This window comes from Lactuca serriola, chromosome 8 (genome assembly GCF_051521515.1).
Source record: "Lactuca serriola cultivar US96UC23 chromosome 8, Lser_US96UC23_V15, whole genome shotgun sequence".
NCBI lineage: Eukaryota > Viridiplantae > Streptophyta > Magnoliopsida > Asterales > Asteraceae > Lactuca > Lactuca serriola.
In genome coordinates, this window is record NC_136415.1 from 136506909 (window position 1) to 136523733 (window position 16825).

At 38.3% G+C, this 16825-nt stretch overlaps 1 protein-coding gene and 2 non-coding genes across 3 annotated transcripts; all 3 read left to right on the forward strand.

Moving 5' to 3' along the window:
• The first annotated feature begins 11877 nt into the window (after window positions 1-11877).
• On the forward strand, window positions 11878-11961 carry TRNAM-CAU (transfer RNA methionine (anticodon CAU)). Its single transcript is given in 2 exon segments — window positions 11878-11915; window positions 11926-11961. It is a non-coding gene; the product is annotated as a tRNA-Met (tRNA).
• A 93-nt stretch (window positions 11962-12054) lies between these two features.
• TRNAM-CAU (transfer RNA methionine (anticodon CAU)) lies at window positions 12055-12140 on the forward strand. Its single transcript is given in 2 exon segments — window positions 12055-12092; window positions 12105-12140. It is a non-coding gene; the product is annotated as a tRNA-Met (tRNA).
• Window positions 12141-12171: 31 nt separating this feature from the next.
• LOC145068630 (guanine nucleotide-binding protein-like NSN1) lies at window positions 12172-15698 on the forward strand. The gene is made up of 9 exons (XM_079015622.1): window positions 12172-12309; window positions 12972-13219; window positions 13296-13404; window positions 13576-13749; window positions 13845-14062; window positions 14219-14495; window positions 14595-14774; window positions 14878-15092; window positions 15181-15698. Exons 1-9 carry the CDS (start codon window positions 12291-12293, stop codon window positions 15547-15549), a joined length of 1809 nt encoding a protein of 602 aa, XP_078871748.1. The 5' UTR covers window positions 12172-12290; the 3' UTR covers window positions 15550-15698.
• Window positions 15699-16825: the final 1127 nt, after the last annotated feature.

The following is a 16825-nucleotide window of genomic DNA, read 5'->3' on the forward strand; positions in this document are numbered from 1 at the left end:
GCTTCCATGGTCATGAAGTTTGCACCTTTATGCCATGAAACCCCTTCTAGACCCTATATCTGGAAGGTAGATCACTTAAGACGTCCATGTCCCACAGACTAAGCTTCTTGGACCAAAAACCCCATGAAATGATAAGAAGAAGATCCAACAAGCTACTAAGCAAGGTTGAGGCCTGCTTACCGGAAAATGAAGAGGATGAGATGTTGCTTTTGGATCTACAATCTTCTCCTGAAATCCTCTAGCTTCTTCTTCTTTTACGAGCTTCAAACCATACAAAGTTCACTCACAAATGGCTCACAAACTCACATAGGGATCTAGGGTTTCGTGGATTAGGGTTTGGGACTTGGAGGCTGGAAATGAGGCCAACAAGTGGGGATTAAGATGCTTAAATAGGGTGCAAAACCCCGAAATTAGGGTTTCATTTTGACAAACCTACTCGCTGAGTCGAGGCGTCTCAACTCGTCGAGTGGGTGACTTAAAATCCTGCGGCTAATCTCGTTTCTACTCAACGAGTCTGGGGCTCCCAACTTGTCGAGTAGCTCTACAAAAGTGAATAAATTATAAATAAATGTGTACCAGGAACCAGGCGTTACAATTCTCTCACACTTGTCTTAGACTTCGTCCTTGAAGTCTGTTGCGTCGGGAAACAACTCCGGGTAGTGCTCCCTCATCTCCTCATCGGGCTCCCAAGTCCAATATGACCCCTTGTGATGCTGCCACGACACCTTCACTAGCTCAACCCTCTTGTTCCTCAACTCATTTGTCTTCTTGTCGAGAATAGCTACTGGTCCCTCGATGTAATTCAGGCTGTCATCAACCTGAATGTCCTCTAGAGGCAAAACCGTTGAGTCGTTCACTAAGCACTTCTGCAGCTGAGAAATATGGAAAGTGTTGTGGATCTGGCAGAGCTCTGTTGGAAGATCCAATCGATACGCCACCTTGCCCACCCGGGCTATAACCCTGAAAGGGTTGATGTACTTAGGGCCCAACTTGCCCTGCTTCCTGAACCGGATGACACCTTTCCAAGGTGACACCTTTAGGAGGACCATGTCGCCCACCTGAAACTCCAAGTCTGAACGCCGCTTGTCGGCATAGCTCTTCTGTCGACTCTAAATAGTCTAGAGCCTGCTCCGGACCTGCTGGATCCCTTTTGTAGTCTGACACCACCGAGACAAGCACTCCATGTCGTGCCACTATCTCACGCATGTAAATATCAGCCAGCTTCTCAGCCAATATACTCTCCTGGATCGGGATAAAAATGAGCACTCTTAGTCAACTGATCCACGATGAACCATATCGAGTCTACTCCATGTGCAGTACTGGGAAGCCTGGTGATGAAATCCATGGTGATATCCTCCCATTTCCACACGGGAATATCCAACGGCTGCATCTTACCTTGGGGCCTCTGGTGCTTGACCTTGACCTTCCTGCAGGTCAAGAACTTCTCCACATAACACGCTACGTCGCGCTTCATGCAGGGCCGCCAGTAATCAGGGCGAAGATTCGGATACATATTTGTCACCCTGGGATGGATAGAGAACCTTGACTTATGGGCCTCATCCATCAGATCATGCCGTACTTCGCCCCAATACAAATCCTAGACCCTCCCATGCAGGGTCAACAACCTGCGGCTTTCATAATCAAATGAGGCCACATGGCCTATGATCCGCTCGCACTTTCAGCCCTCCTCCTTCAGGCTATCAAGCTGCGCCTCTCTAATTTGCTCCAGCAATGGAGTAATCACTGTCATCCTCATACATATATATCAAATCAGAACCGCCACTGCCTTGCGGCTCAAAACATCAGCCACCACATTGGCCTTACCCGGGTGGTAAAGGATCTCACAGTCGTAATCCTTCACCACATCTAACCACCGATGTTGCCTCATGTTCAGATTCAGCTGATTCATTAGGTACCTAAAACTCTTGTGGTCCGTGTAAATGGTACAACGGACCCCATAGAGGTAATGTCGCCAAATCTTGAGGGCGAAAACCACAGCCCCCAGCTCTAAGTAATGTGTCGGATAGTTAGCCTTGTGAGACTTCAACTGTCTTTAAGCGTAAGCTTTTCACGTGGACTCGTTGCATCAATACCGCTCACATGCCTGTGATCGACACGTCACAGTAAACCACGAAGTCATCGACTCCCTATGGCAAAGTCAAGATCAGTACCTTGCATAACCGCTGTCTGAGAGTCTCGAAGGATGACTGCTGGTCAGGCCCCCATCAGAATGTCACCGACTTCTTGGTCAGTTGGGTCAAAGGAACAATGATCTTGGAGAAATCCTGGATGAATCTCTGGTAATAACCTACTAGACCAAGAAAACTTTGGATCTCAGATGGAGACCTCGGAACCTCCCACTACATCACGACCTCTATCTTGGCTGGATCGACCAAAATACCCTTCTGGTTGACAAGGTGCCCCAAAAACTACACCTCGCACAACCAAGATTCACACTTGGAGAACTTTGCAATAAATCTCTCCCTCTTCAGTGTCTCCAGTACCTCCCTCAGGTGTTCCTCGTGCTGCTCCTGGGTCTTGGAATAAACCAAGATGTCATCAACAAAAACTATCACATACCGGTCCAACATCAGTCTGCACATGCGTTTCATGAGGTCCATGAACGCGGCTGGAGCATTGGTGAGCCTAAACAACATCACTACAAACTCATAGTGACCATAACGAGTCCTAAAAGTTGTCTTTTGCACATCCTTGTCCCTGACTCGTGTCTGGTGATAACCCGATCGTAGATCAATCTTGGAGAACCAAGATGCACCCTGTAGTTGGTCAAACAACTCATCGATCATCGGGAGGGGATAACAGTTCTTCACCGTTACCTTATTCAACACCTGATAGTCTATGCACATCTGATGTGACCCGTCCTTCTTCTTCACAAACAGGATCGGGGCTCCCCATTGCGAACTACTCGGCCTAATAAATCCTTTTTCTAGCTCTTGCAGCTGCGTAGACAAATCCTGCATCTCGGGAGGAGCCAACAGATATGGTGTAGGGTTTTGAGCATTCTAACACTCCTAAGGTGTTCATGCAACCCTAGAAACCTTGGATCTATGTTTGACTAAGATACATGCAAAATTGATTCTCCAAGGTTCATAATCCCATCTAACATACATGGGGAACTTTTAAACATAAAAGTAAGCTATAAAACATACCTTGTAGCTAGTAGTTTGGATTCCTTGAAAACCTTGTGAGGCTAGCACCCCAAGTGTGATGCCTCAAATGTCTCACACAACACCAAATGCTATTGGAATGACTTGAGAGAAATGTATAACACTTCTAAAATCGGCTTGCCCTCTCTTCCTTCTAGTGGCCGATTTTGGTGAGCTTTATGTTGCTTATATAGTGTGTTACAATTAGGGTTACCCATGTAAACCCTAATGTGACATGACTCTTCATTTCCATGATCCATGGGTTTACACCTCTATGGAGCATCCTATGGGTCTTAGCCCAACTTGATAATCCATAGAGCATTTAGCCCACTATACAAGTATGGATGATTTACACAATCAACCCATATATTTAATTAGTCACCTTTTTGATCACTTGATTAATTCTAAATTAATTCTTGATCAATACTAATTAAATAATATTATTAATATATTAGAACTTATAATATATTAATAAACCATGAGTGTTATTTCTCTCATTTTAGTCTATCCAAATGCATGATTCCATGCAACCCAAATGGACCATGCCAAACCGGGTCAAGTACATACCAGAAATATTTATGAACTTAGACACCTTATCCAACAGTCTCCCACTTGGATAAGTATTATAACTATAACTGTAAGTATGACTTCAGGAACCGATCAACAATCATAGCTCTTTCAAGGTCTCTCGGAACTGAGATGATGATGATACGCTATTTAAGATAAGTGATCATATAATCCTCTGTTCTAGATATCATCCGGACAAATACATGGAACAATGTCTTACTTATTATCCAGCAGTTTGTTTCTTAATGTCTGATTTGTTTGACAAAGAACTTAATCGAACACATCAATTTAATTCTGACCGGGCCCGACACATAAGCCAAAAAAAATCATCGAGGGGTATTGTCTTACGACCTGGTATATTGTCAACCAAGTTCCTTTGCAACCAGTCGCGCCTTATACGTGTGTACATTACCATCCATGTCGGTCTTCTTCTTGAAGATCCATTTGCACCCAACTGTCTTACGACCTGGTACATTGTCAACCAAGTTCCATATTTGATTGTCATACATGGATTGTATCTCGCTATCTATTGCCTCTTTCCATTTAGCAGACTCGGGGCCTGTCATGGCTTCCGCATAGTTGTTAGGTTCATCCAGACTTACCAATGTATCATCACTGATAAGTGTCTCGCCTTCCGCAGTAATATGGAAACCATAGTAGTGCTCAGGTGCATTCCTAACCCTTGTGGAACGCCTCATAGGTACATACTCATAGGTACATACTCAAAATATGTGAAAAAGTTGATTACTTTAGTAAAGCTTATAGTTAACAGGGTATCAGGCAGGGAGTTTAAGCTTATGGGTTAGTGTGTACCTCAAGGATAAGTCAAAATAAAGTCTCAAGAAGAAGGATAAAAAGGTAAATGTTGTGAAGGGTATTTTGGTCAGAATGCTTTGAAGAAGGCCTCAAGGTCTGTGACTATGTCTCAGGGACATAATCAAAAGGATTCAGATTGCTTTTAGTGGTAACTGTAAAAGTAAAAGAATAAGAGTAAGCTCACTTAGGTGTAGACACATATATGAAATAGAAAGAGACAGGATCAAGTTTATACACCTAGTAGGTCACCCTCACATTCTGCCCCCAGTAGTTTCATGTCCAAATAGACTATAACTTGTAAGTTATCCAAACAGAATAAGACTTCTGTATCACAGAGAGTGGAAGACAAAAAGAAAAGTTCATAAAAGTTACTGTGTTTCCATTTGTGTGAAGGTATGTAGGATATTGGAATATATATATATATATATATATATATATATATATATATATATATAGAGAGAGAGAGAGGGAGAGAGAGAGAGAGAGAGAGACTTACTCGGTCCTGATCCTTGATAAGCATAAGAAATGAGGAAATTTCAGGGTAGAGGACCGCATCGATCTTCTCTGGTCGTTCAACTATCAAATACTTGACCGCAACAACAACCGTTGCCCTGGTGAATGCAGCAGGACTAGTTGTTCGCTCCTAAAAAAATTATATTAAAAACAATTACATTTTATTAATTAATTTAAAAAATATTAAAGGAGGTTATATATATATATATATATATATATATATATATATATATATATATATGTGTGTGTGTGTATACCTTGAGGTCAGGAACGAGTTTTGAAGGCTTGATGAGGGCAATTTTTCATAACACTTTTGGTCCCTGAATCAACTAAATTTATGAAGATGACCATTTTGCCCTTGTAGACTTTATCGCTTCTGTCTTTCATGGTCATGGTGTATAATTAAACCCCAACATCAATCCATCTCTTTCCTAGAGAAACCCTAACCAAATTCAACCAAATCCTATATAAATCAAACCAACCCAAAATCAAAGTTAAAGATCTAACACCAAAATTCAAAACCAAATCAAAATGTGCCTTTGTTTCGTCATGTCTTAAGAGGCTGCTCAATCTGAACACAACAGCAGAACCTAAAACCAAAGCCATGCTTTTTTAATTTTTGTAACTCCAAAAAAAAAAATAGAAAACTAACCTGTTGCAGTTCCCTAGTTGAAAGCATTTCCAAGAGAAAAAATTGTCAGCAACACTCTCCTCAACTTTACAGAACTCCTAATCTGATATAACCACCACCCAACATAATAAAAAATTAAGTAAACTTTAATCCAATCCTATAGTCACTGAATAACTGCATAATTAAAGTCACATGTAATTACAAAGAACTTGCCTGTTCTGTTGATAAATATACAATGTTTAGCTTATCCCTAAGTTCTGAAACCTAAATTTGCAAAAAGAACAGTAAAGTTAAAATATGGTAAATATAAGAAAGCAGGAAATGCAAAGAATAGTATCTCCTGACCTGTGTACTAAACTGCAACTTATAAGAGTAAACTATGAGTTTAGCTTCCGAACATGGAACTTTCATTGGCTCTAAGAAGATCTGTTACAAAAAAGCAGATATTAAATTTTTAAATTTCGGTCCCCAACTTCACTGACATACTAATGATATAAATCCAGAAGACGGGTATTATGTACTTGTTCACAATTGCCCAAATTATCGGGTTCCTTCACAACCCTAAGAATATATATAAAACGTAAGTTATAGTATAAATAAAAGATGTGGGTATGTAATGTAATGTAGAAATGTAGAATGTAAATACACCTTAATTATTTCGTGTTTCCTTCTGCAGTAGCACCACTTCCATTTAGCAACCGGTATGTCTCTTGTTTATCTTCCTTCTTGAACTTGGCAATAACATAAGTCCCATCAGAAGTTCTCCGCAGCATGGGTCAGAGTACGCATCTTCATATATCAATGCAAGTGAATCATCATGCCAGCTTATTCCTCTGCTGATATTGAAAAAAAATATGACTTTATGCCGAGGGAAAATAAAAAAGAAAAACTTACTCATAGCGAAGATCAAGCATGTGAAAGATGTTTGGGTCTTCTTCACCTCCAGCAGCCTGTGTGTAAACTATGTCACGAGGAGAAACTTCTCCTTTGACATCACCTCCATCTTGTGTCTCCATCAGCAGCGTACCACAAATCAATCTATTTGGGAAATCTTCCACATGGGACAGTAAAAGAGAAGGGTCTATGAAGCGAAGTAAGTAAATCAATCCCTTGTGCAGCTTTGATTTCTTTATGATGAATGTAAGCTCCCTGAATCAAACAACAAACAAACTCATAAAGACTCAACAAAAATAATGAATTTGAAAAACATTTGTCAAATTTAAAATGCCCAAAAAGGTTCAAACATATCCTCACCTTTACTCGGAGTTCCTTCATTGGGTGAAGAGTCAACAATGATCAGATTGTTGTATGAATTGACCCCTGCACATGCACATGCATTCTATTTTAAACAAGAAAATAACGTCATTCGTTCATATATTTATTAATTATAGACGAAAACAGATTGATATAGGAAGACGGTAACATTTATTTGAAGGAGTCGATAATTCTTCCAGCCTTGATCACATGTCAATCGGAGTTGAGGGCTGAAAGAACTGGAATCAGACCATATTTCGTCTGACATTTGTGTGCATAACACTCGAAAATCAGAAACCCTAGATGTATAAACCACGCTTCGTGAACCCCATAGAATCGAACCTATCAGTGTTAGAATCGAACCTATCAGTTGTTGTGGAGGAAATGGGGGGGGGGGGGGAGAACGAACCAGGGTTAGAATCGAACCTATCAATTGTTGGTACCGATTTTAGGGTTTCACATAGAACAAGAAAGAGGTGGTGATGGAGAAGATGGTAGGGCGGCGATGGATGGTAGGAATGGTGGTGATGGTCGATTGTGTTGAGGTTGCAGGTGGTGAGATGTAGTTGCGACAACCATGGTGGTGGTATGGAGCGGAACTGTAGAGAGAGAGAGAGAGAGATGGTGGTGAGTCTGATGAGGTGAGCATTCCCATGGAAGGAGGAGACGCAAGCGGGGTTTTTAATTTTTTGGATTTCATTCCCCCCCAAAAAATGAAAACACGCGCTAATAGACTAAAATTATAAAGCGGCAGGGTAACACGACGCGCTTTTTAGGATAGGTGCCCTCCGTGTTTTTAATTTTTTTTGTTGGACACTAATTTTAGGGCGCTCAAAAAATGCGTGCCCTCTATCCTTCAAATTTTCCAGAGCTGACATTATTTTTTAGGGCACGCACAAATGCGCGTCATTGTTTGCGCGTCATCAACTTTTAGGGAAAATATAGGATTTTCTCGGGATAACTCGGATACTCATAAATGGATTGTTTTTACATGTAACTAACGGATATTCATATTCATTCCATGACTCCTTGGATTGTACATTAGTTGTATGAATCTGAATGTCATGGAAGGAATGGTTTTTCAAACACGCTTTTCATAAGAAAATATAGGATTTTCTTGAGGAACACTTTTCAAAAGGATTCAAGGAAACATTTTCCATTAAAACTAAATGCTTATGAACTCACCAGCTTTATGCTGATATTCTTTCAAAACTGCTTGTATTCTCAGGGATTTAGTAGACAGGTACTTCTAGGACTTTTGGAGAAATCGGCGCGTTAGAGTCACGTTTTTCTATTCTACTTTCGATATGAACAAAACTATGTACTAAGACAATGTAAACCTTATTCATATATGTATTCAATGTTTGGTTTTGTTTACTATGCTTGCTATGATACAACTGTTGTGATACTACGCATGACGTCAACCACCCCTGAATGTTTCCGCCGTTCTGGTTTGGGGGTGTGACATCCACATCCTGTATCAAGGACCCAAGAGTTAGAATAGGGTGAGTTATTAGACAAGATTGTGTAAATACCTGCATGGGTGGGTTTTACTTTCTCGTCCTTTAAGTCTTGCTGGTACTTTGGGCGGTTCCGCTTCTAATGCGACTTTTCATGGCAATAGAAGCATTCAGCCTCTTTTGGGTCAGAAGAAGGAGTGACGAAACCTTTTTTGGTTCCACTTGAGGAGGAGTCATCGAGGGTCTTACCCTTGGTACCCTTCGAAGGGTTCTTCCTCTTTTTCCCTCTACTTTTCCCGATTGCCAGGATAGGGGCGGAGCTTGGAGTAGGAGTAGGAGTGGTAACAACCAACTTGCCTTTAAGACCAGTTTCAGCGGTCTTTAGGAGTCCTTGAAGCTTAATGAGGGTAACTTCCTCCTTGTTCATGTGGTATGTCATGCGGAATTGATCATAACACGATGGTAAGGAGTGCAAAATAATATCTATTGCTAACTCCTCTGGGAAGTTCACATTTAGCTTCACCAACGGTCCACATATCTTTGCATTTTCTGCATCTGGCCTGTGATGGGTTCACTATCCTTCATTCAGTTTGTTATCATAGAGGAGATGATTTCATATCGCTCTTGATGAGCACTCTGATGGTAGCGGTCCATCAAATCTTGGTGCATCTCAAAAGGATAGTAGTCCTCATAGGACTTTTGGAGCTCGGCTGTCATAGTGACCAACATGATGCATGCCACTTTGGTAGCATCTCTTTCATGTGCCTCATATTCAGCAACCTCCTCAGGAGAAGCAAACGGTTCGGGTACCTTAAGCTCCTTGTCGAGGACATATTCCTTGTCCTTATACCGAGTGACCATCCTGATGTTCCCGATCCAATCCATAAAGTTGGATCCATCAAATATGACTCTCGCACAAAGGTTCATGAGAGATAAGGAGTCGGTAGGGTTTGAGTCAGAAGCAACATTGTTGGAAGACATCTGAAAAGAAGAAAGACAAGTTTAGATTAGATATAAAGATAGTCCTTAATAAAACACCCAAATGTAATATTAAGGCTAGGATCCAATCACAATATATTATAACTTAGAAGAGTAATGTTGTAATCTAAGCTATAACATATTTGAAAGGTAGGTGAATGACGATTCACCAATTTCCACCATGAAAAACAAAATATAAATTATTAGGTTTTTAATTGGTTTTTAGAAACACCTAGATTCTTTTGAGATTCATTGAACTTTTTCAATGACATGTTTCAATCTCGAGTGTGCCCTTCATGTTTTGTGACTAGGATGTCGAGGATCACAAAACAAGGTGTGAAGTAACCATGCAAATTACTTGGTACCCTTAATGTTTTTCACTCAATCGATGTGCCGGTTAGCCACACGCGCTCCACCGACCTATGAAAAACCTTAAGTCACCCTTTGTATGCCTTGTTAAGTCCAAGTTAGTGTGTCGGTTAACCACACACGCTCCACTAACGATTTAATCAAAGTGCAAAGTGTAATTTCATGGGTTAACACCTTATTCATATTTTCCTAAAGTAACCAAGATTGGGAATTTATAAAAAACATTTAGTTACTTTATAATAATCATTATACTTTTAATGATAATTTTTAAGTCATTATCCTACCCGTTCGGCTAACGACCCTCCACCGATCAAGGAAGCAGTAGGTGAGAGTGGACACCCATTAAGCTGTCATTTTATAGGCAACAACCTTATATCCCCCTTATAGACCGGCTTAGTGAATGAGGCCTACTAAGATTGGGAATTTATAAAAAACATTTAGTTACTTTATAATAATCATTAAGCTAGTTAAATCTAAGGATCTTCTCAAGATTTGTATGATAGAATGCTAGGAGATATGCCTTTTTATGCCTACTATATGAGATTGTAGACTTGTATGCTAGTACTGATAAGTCAGTGATAGGATGAACTGCTTAGGTTATGCTTGGTTTCGAGTACTCAACACTCGAATGTTGCTTGATTTGTGCTTTTTAGGAATTGTCAATAACTTCACCTAACTAGTAAGCGAATATGTTAAGTTACATCTTACGAAAACTGAATAATTTCAGAAGGTTAGATTTTAACTATTTTGCGCGACTCTTGTTTGAGTCCAACCGTTGTAGTGTGAGACCTTTCATTTGAAGAATTATCTGGTGTTAGTGATATGTAATTGTATTCATAAGTTGGTTAGAGGGTGTTGGTAGGAGTTCCTTCTGCAGCTGATGGCAGAGAATGGTGTGGTGATTGCCCTAGGAAAACATAGGAAGAGATTTAGTGATGGGAGCCTTGTCTTGTGAAGGATTATTTGTGTGGACAATGAGGGACTTGGAGGATTCAAAGCGATCTTTGAGGAACGTACGAATAAATATGGATGATAGTATTGACCCGTACTACTGGAAGCAGTCAAGCAGAGCATCCATACCCGAGTCAATGAGGATTGCGATGAATCCATGTGATTCGTAGTGTAAGCATTGATGAGTTGTTGTGTTAAGGACATATAAATGGGTAAGTGAATCGAAAATGGGGATGTTTTGAGGTGTTTGGATGTTGATCCATTTTTTGAGGTTTGGTGAACGAGAAATATGTGGTATTTTATAGAGAAATTTTTTGTGGTTGTAGTGTGGAAAATGTTTATAAAATAGGTAAATATTTATAAGTAAAGAATAGTTTTTTGTTTTTGTTTTTTTAAGAGTTAATGACGACCATTACTTTTTTCTCTCCGTCATTTACACTCGTAGCTAAGGTTATGCCATATCACAATTACATTGACCCGAACATTTTTCACACATAAGGGAGGCTGATGTAGAGTTGACATGCATAATCAAGATCAATTAATGAATAATCATGAAAAACCCTAAATTAATAAAAAAAAAATACTTACTTGAAGGGATTAACACATTCAATGGTGTTGAGGATGCCATACTTTGATTCTTTTCACTTCACATAATGATGTTTATCATGATGGATGAGATCACACACATGTTAATGGTGTTTATAGAGAGGTGTTGGGAGGAGGAAATGTAGAACCGTTAATATCTCTATAAAACCCATGTACTCTCATATGTATGTGCTTTATTGATCAATTACGTTTTATGAAAAAGTTTTAGAACCACACAAATTTGGTCCCTCAACTTATGGACAAATGTCATATTCATCATACTGTACCTATCATATAAAATCATTATAAAATAGTTCGATAGCCAAACTAACGGATCATTTTTCTAACAGGTGTTACCTTAGCTTTATGCCCGACCTTACTTAACATACCAACAACCTAACCATTTGCAAAAATCAAAGATATTGACTGTACCCAAAAGACAACGTAGCCATTTAAAAAAATCAGGTATATGCTTTTTTGTTTGAAGAAGACCAACTCGGAGAACTTTGGGTTGGTACAAGAACAAAAAATAAAACTAAACAACCCAAAAAAGTTAATATCGATAAACTGCAAGTCAAAGACATCTGGGGTGGTGGCGCAGTTGGCTAGCGCGTAGGTCTCATAGCTAAGAGTTATCCTGAGGTCGAGAGTTCGAGCCTCTCTCACCCCAATGCTCTTTTTCTCACATTTTGTCAATTTTTTTCGCTAAGCTCTTTCCTCCAAGTTAATATAATATAATAATAAAGTCGATAAGCAACACAAAGGGGTGGTGGCGCAGTTGGCTAGCGCGTAGGTCTCATAGCTAAGCGAGTGATCCTGAGGTCGAGAGTTCGAGCCTCTCTCACCCCATAATTTTTCCCCATCCTTGGTTACCTTTTTAATTTTTGAGCTATATTTATTCGGCACCCTTCTTCAAAAACCCTAAATCCCTCTTCTTCAAAAACCCAATCTCCTACCCTAAATCCCTCTGCAACTTCCAAACATCGAACCAACATTATAATGGGGAAACAAAGCAAAAGTAAGCAACTTCAGATTTTTTATCCTTCTATCTGCTCCAATTCGGTTGAACATATGTGTATGTTTAACATATTCGTTTTTATTTCATGTATGTGTTGGTATGTTGGTGTTAGTTATATTCTATGCTGGGTCGACTGTATGCTTCACATATTTTCCTGCTTAGATTCCATTGAATTTATGTGTGCGTGTTTAACAAATTCTGGTTCTGTTGGTTTCTCCTGCTCTAATTCAAATAGGATTTATGTTGCTATGAGGAATCCAATTGAACGTATTTATGCTAGTCTGCGTGTATAACAAGTTTGATTGAATATATATTTATGTTGTAACAAGTCTTCAGCAAATTCGAATAAATGATTGAACGTTTATACATTACATTGTGTGTTTGACAGTTTCTTCTGCTGAAATTTGATTGAATTTTTATGTGGGTGTATTGAACAAATTCTATTGAATGCATGTATGTGGTTCACGAGTTCTATTATGTTCATATGTGGATCTTTTCTATCTGTGTTAACCATTCCTCTGCTCAAATTCATTGAAAGTGAATAAGATGAATCAGATAGTGGATAATTTTTTTTCTTAGGTTCTATTGAATTTGTGAGTGATTCTCTTTGCTTTTCTGCTCAATATATTTACCTGAATGTGATTTTGAATTTGAACATGTAGAGAGCAAGAACAAGAGAGTCACTCTGAAGCAGAAGAACAAGGTGCTAAAGAAGGTAAAGCTGCACCACAAGAAGAAGGCCAAAGAGGCAAAGAAGCTTGGTATGAACAAAAAGCCTAAGGTTGACAAACATGCTGATAACAATGATGAGTCGCCTTTGAATGAAGAAGAACTCAAGGCTCTCGAGGCACGTCGTGCAGCTAAGGCTCTCAATGGAATCGAGCACAAAAAGGCTGCAAGCCAAGAGAGGGTATTTTAATAATTAAAATATTACTGCTATTGCCACAACACTTTGGCCCGAAAACTTACATCAAATGTCTCTTCAGGTTAAAAAAAGGAAGTTGGGACAAATGGATGAAGAAGAAGAATATGATGATGATATCACAAATCTGCCTGAAGCCCGTGATGATTTTACAGTTCCGAGTAAGATAAGGGGTAAGTTACTGTTGATCTCAATCTATTTGTTAGATTTGATTTGATGATAACTTAACTTGTAAATTGTAATAATCTGACCTTTCATAAACTGCCCTTTATAACTCCGGATAAATGTCTCAATGTAAATCTGGTTTTGTTACGTTTTTTCTTAAATTATTCTTGTTTACACAGACAATTCAGAGAGATCTTTCTACAAGGAATTGGCAAAAGTTATCGAAGCATCAGATGTCATCTTGGAAGTTCTTGATGCTCGGGACCCACTTGGTACTCGTGCTGCTGACATGGAAAAGATGGTTATGAGAGCCGGGCCTGAGAAGCATCTCGTTTTGCTGTTAAATAAAATTGGTAATATTTTCGTTTCATTTATCAAAATGAGGCCTTGATTGATCAGACTGTTTTTTGAGAAACTGAAACTTACCAAAATGGAACATGGAAATCAGATCTTGTTCCTCGTGAAGCTGCTGAAAAATGGCTCAAGTATCTTAGAGAGGAGTTGCCTGCAGTTGCTTTTAAGTGCAGTACACAAGAACAGAGGTCAAATCTTGGGTGGAAGTCTTCCAAGTCTGCAAAGAAGACAAGCAATCTTTTACAAACAAGTGACTGTCTTGGAGCAGAAACACTTTTAAAGTTGCTTAAAAATTACTCAAGAAGTCATGAGGTATGCATATCTAGCTGCATTTCAATCTTTTTTCCTTGCTTCTTTCATATAAAATACTAAATGCAATTAATAATATCTTGATTATTAGATAATAATATGGTTAAAAACTAAGATTTTATCTTAGAAAGGATGTATGTTTTGTTTTTGTTGTCACAGATTAAAAAGTCAATCACTGTGGGTGTAGTTGGGCTACCAAACGTTGGTAAGAGCAGTCTAATCAACAGTTTGAAGAGATGCCATGTGGTGAATGTGGGGGCGACACCTGGACTGACAAGAACCATGCAGGAAGTCCAATTAGACAAAAATGTTAAACTTTTGGATTGCCCTGGTGTTGTCATGCTTAAATCCGGATCCGGGGATAATCAAAATGATGCTTCCATTGCACTTCGCAATTGCAAAAGAATTGAAAAGCTAGAAGATCCTGTTGCCCCAGGTCATTTTGAATTTATTTATTTATATATCTTGAAAATAGTTGCGTTGTATTGTAATTTGTATCTGAATGTTTTGTTTTTTTGATGGTGGATTGCTGCAGTGAAGGAGATTCTCAAGTTATGCCCTGAGCAAATGTTGGCAAGGATATACAAACTTTCCGGCTTTGATTCTGTTGATGACTTCCTTTACAAAGTAGCCACCATTAGAGGTAAGCTTAAAAAGGGAGGGATTGTTGATATCAATGCTGCTGCAAGAATCGTGTTGCATGATTGGAATGAAGGTTTGTATCGTATCTTATCGGTTATCACCAATTTGCATTTTCTACTAGTTGTGGGCCCCCTCCCACTCCCACATGACATAACAGGTTGTACTGTCTTTGACAGGTAAAATTCCGTATTACACGATGCCTCCAATTAGGAATGAAGGAGTGGTTATGGAGGCAAATATAGTGTCTGAACTTGGAAAGGAGTTCAATGTGGATGAAGTATATGGCACCGATTCCACCATTATCGGAAGCTTAAAATCCCTAGATGATTTTAACTCTGTTACTCTCCCACCCAATAATCCCATTGCTTTTGACCAGACAATGCTATTTGAGGTTTTTTTTTCTTCCTTCAACATTTTAACACTATTCATTTGCCTTTTTTATAATCATACTGATCATTACTATAAAAACATTTATACAGAAGGATAAACCGTCTGGTGATGAAAACCGAGTAGAAAAAATCAATCATGTGGGTGAGGATGAAGCGATGGGTGAAGATGCTGATGTTGATAGAGTGGACCCAGTGATTAAGAGTTCAAATAGTCGACAGAATGAAAAATTGTATGCTGTTGAAGGTGTTTTAAACACAAAGTTAAGGAAAGCTGAGAAAAAGAGAAGGAAAAAGGCTAACAAATTGGCTTTAATGGAAGGAGATGATGATGAGTCCATGAACGATGTCAAAATTGAATCTGGTAATGGGATGAATGTTGATGAGGGAGATGATGACGTGTCAGTTAAAGAGGTCACCAACAACAGATTTGCATTGGCTGATTTGGACGTGGAGCTCTAAGGTTTAAGGTTTTTTATATTGTCACTTTGAATTTTGCCGGTAGAGAATGTTTTTACTTTTTATCCAGTTTACGAGGTTAATATATATTTTTTGTGATGGTGTAACGAACTTATTTTGGTTTAATTACGAAATTAACACTTTTTTAATTACATCATGTATTCAAAGTTGACAATCTTCACGATATTTTTTTTCCGAATTCTAGAAAGTTGAAATTAATACAGGAAGAATTGGGTGGTCAACTCGACCTATTCTTTGTTATATGTTGGTATATTCAGCCACCAAATTATGAAGACCGTTTTAGCAGCCTTCTTTAATTAAGTTGAAATGTAAAGATTTATTCTGTAGATTATAATATTGTTTCAACACAATAAAGTATATATAAAAAACAAAGCGTGTATCTTTTTTCTAACTTTGAAATGATGATCTTAAAATTATCCAAGATATTTAATTTTGCATTAAATAAGATACTTTAAATAGTTAATAGAAAAGCATAATATTCTTTTAGCATTACTCTAGACAAACATGACCTTTTTTTTTTCAAAAGAGGTTTGTTTTCTATTCTGCATATATGTATTTTAAGTCTTCAAACGGTAATTAGAAATTCTTTTGTTGGTTTAAGTAAAGTAGTAAACCGTTGCAAAGCTTTTTGAGGTGGAAGGATGATTATGTTTGTGTGAAAGTATATGATATCTAATTTGTCATTTTATTTAACAATATTTTTAGTAAAATACCTAAAATCCCCTTTGCAAAACTAAAAAGTATTATAGATGAAAGTCGAGTTTATAAGTATCAGTAATGACATAAAATAAACACATCAATTAATTGAGAACTCTCTCTATGGCTTCATTTGTAAATTGTAAAGCTTGAAACAGGCTATAAGACAATAATCCTGCATGAACAAAATTGTTTCTACTCTCTCTAGCTTCATTTGTAAACTATTGTACTTTTACAAATATTTAAGGAGATTGGTTGCGATAAACAAACTACATAAGAAAGTGTAACCGTAACATTTTACCTCATAACAACATCTAATTAAAAATGTGTGGATTTTGTTATTTTAGGACTTTTGTTCCAGAGTTTGAATGTTTTTTGACTCCGAACCCATTAAATTTTACATAAACGCAAGAACTATTAGTAATTGAAAATGACATGTTGACATTTATTTACACAAAATTTATATTTACAAGGGATTTATTCAAAGGGAACGTCAATGTGGATCTGAAAAATTCAAATACGTATTCAATGAAACACCGCGTGGCATTTCCGTAATTTCCTA

Bases quoted from the DNA above. Each gene is read 5' to 3' on its own strand.
- LOC145068630 (XM_079015622.1), top strand. The intron at 13,750-13,844 runs GTAATATTTTCG...CATGGAAATCAG, and splicing joins TTTGCTGTTAAATAAAATTG to ATCTTGTTCCTCGTGAAGCT. The intron at 15,093-15,180 runs GTTTTTTTTTCT...ACATTTATACAG, and splicing joins ACCAGACAATGCTATTTGAG to AAGGATAAACCGTCTGGTGA.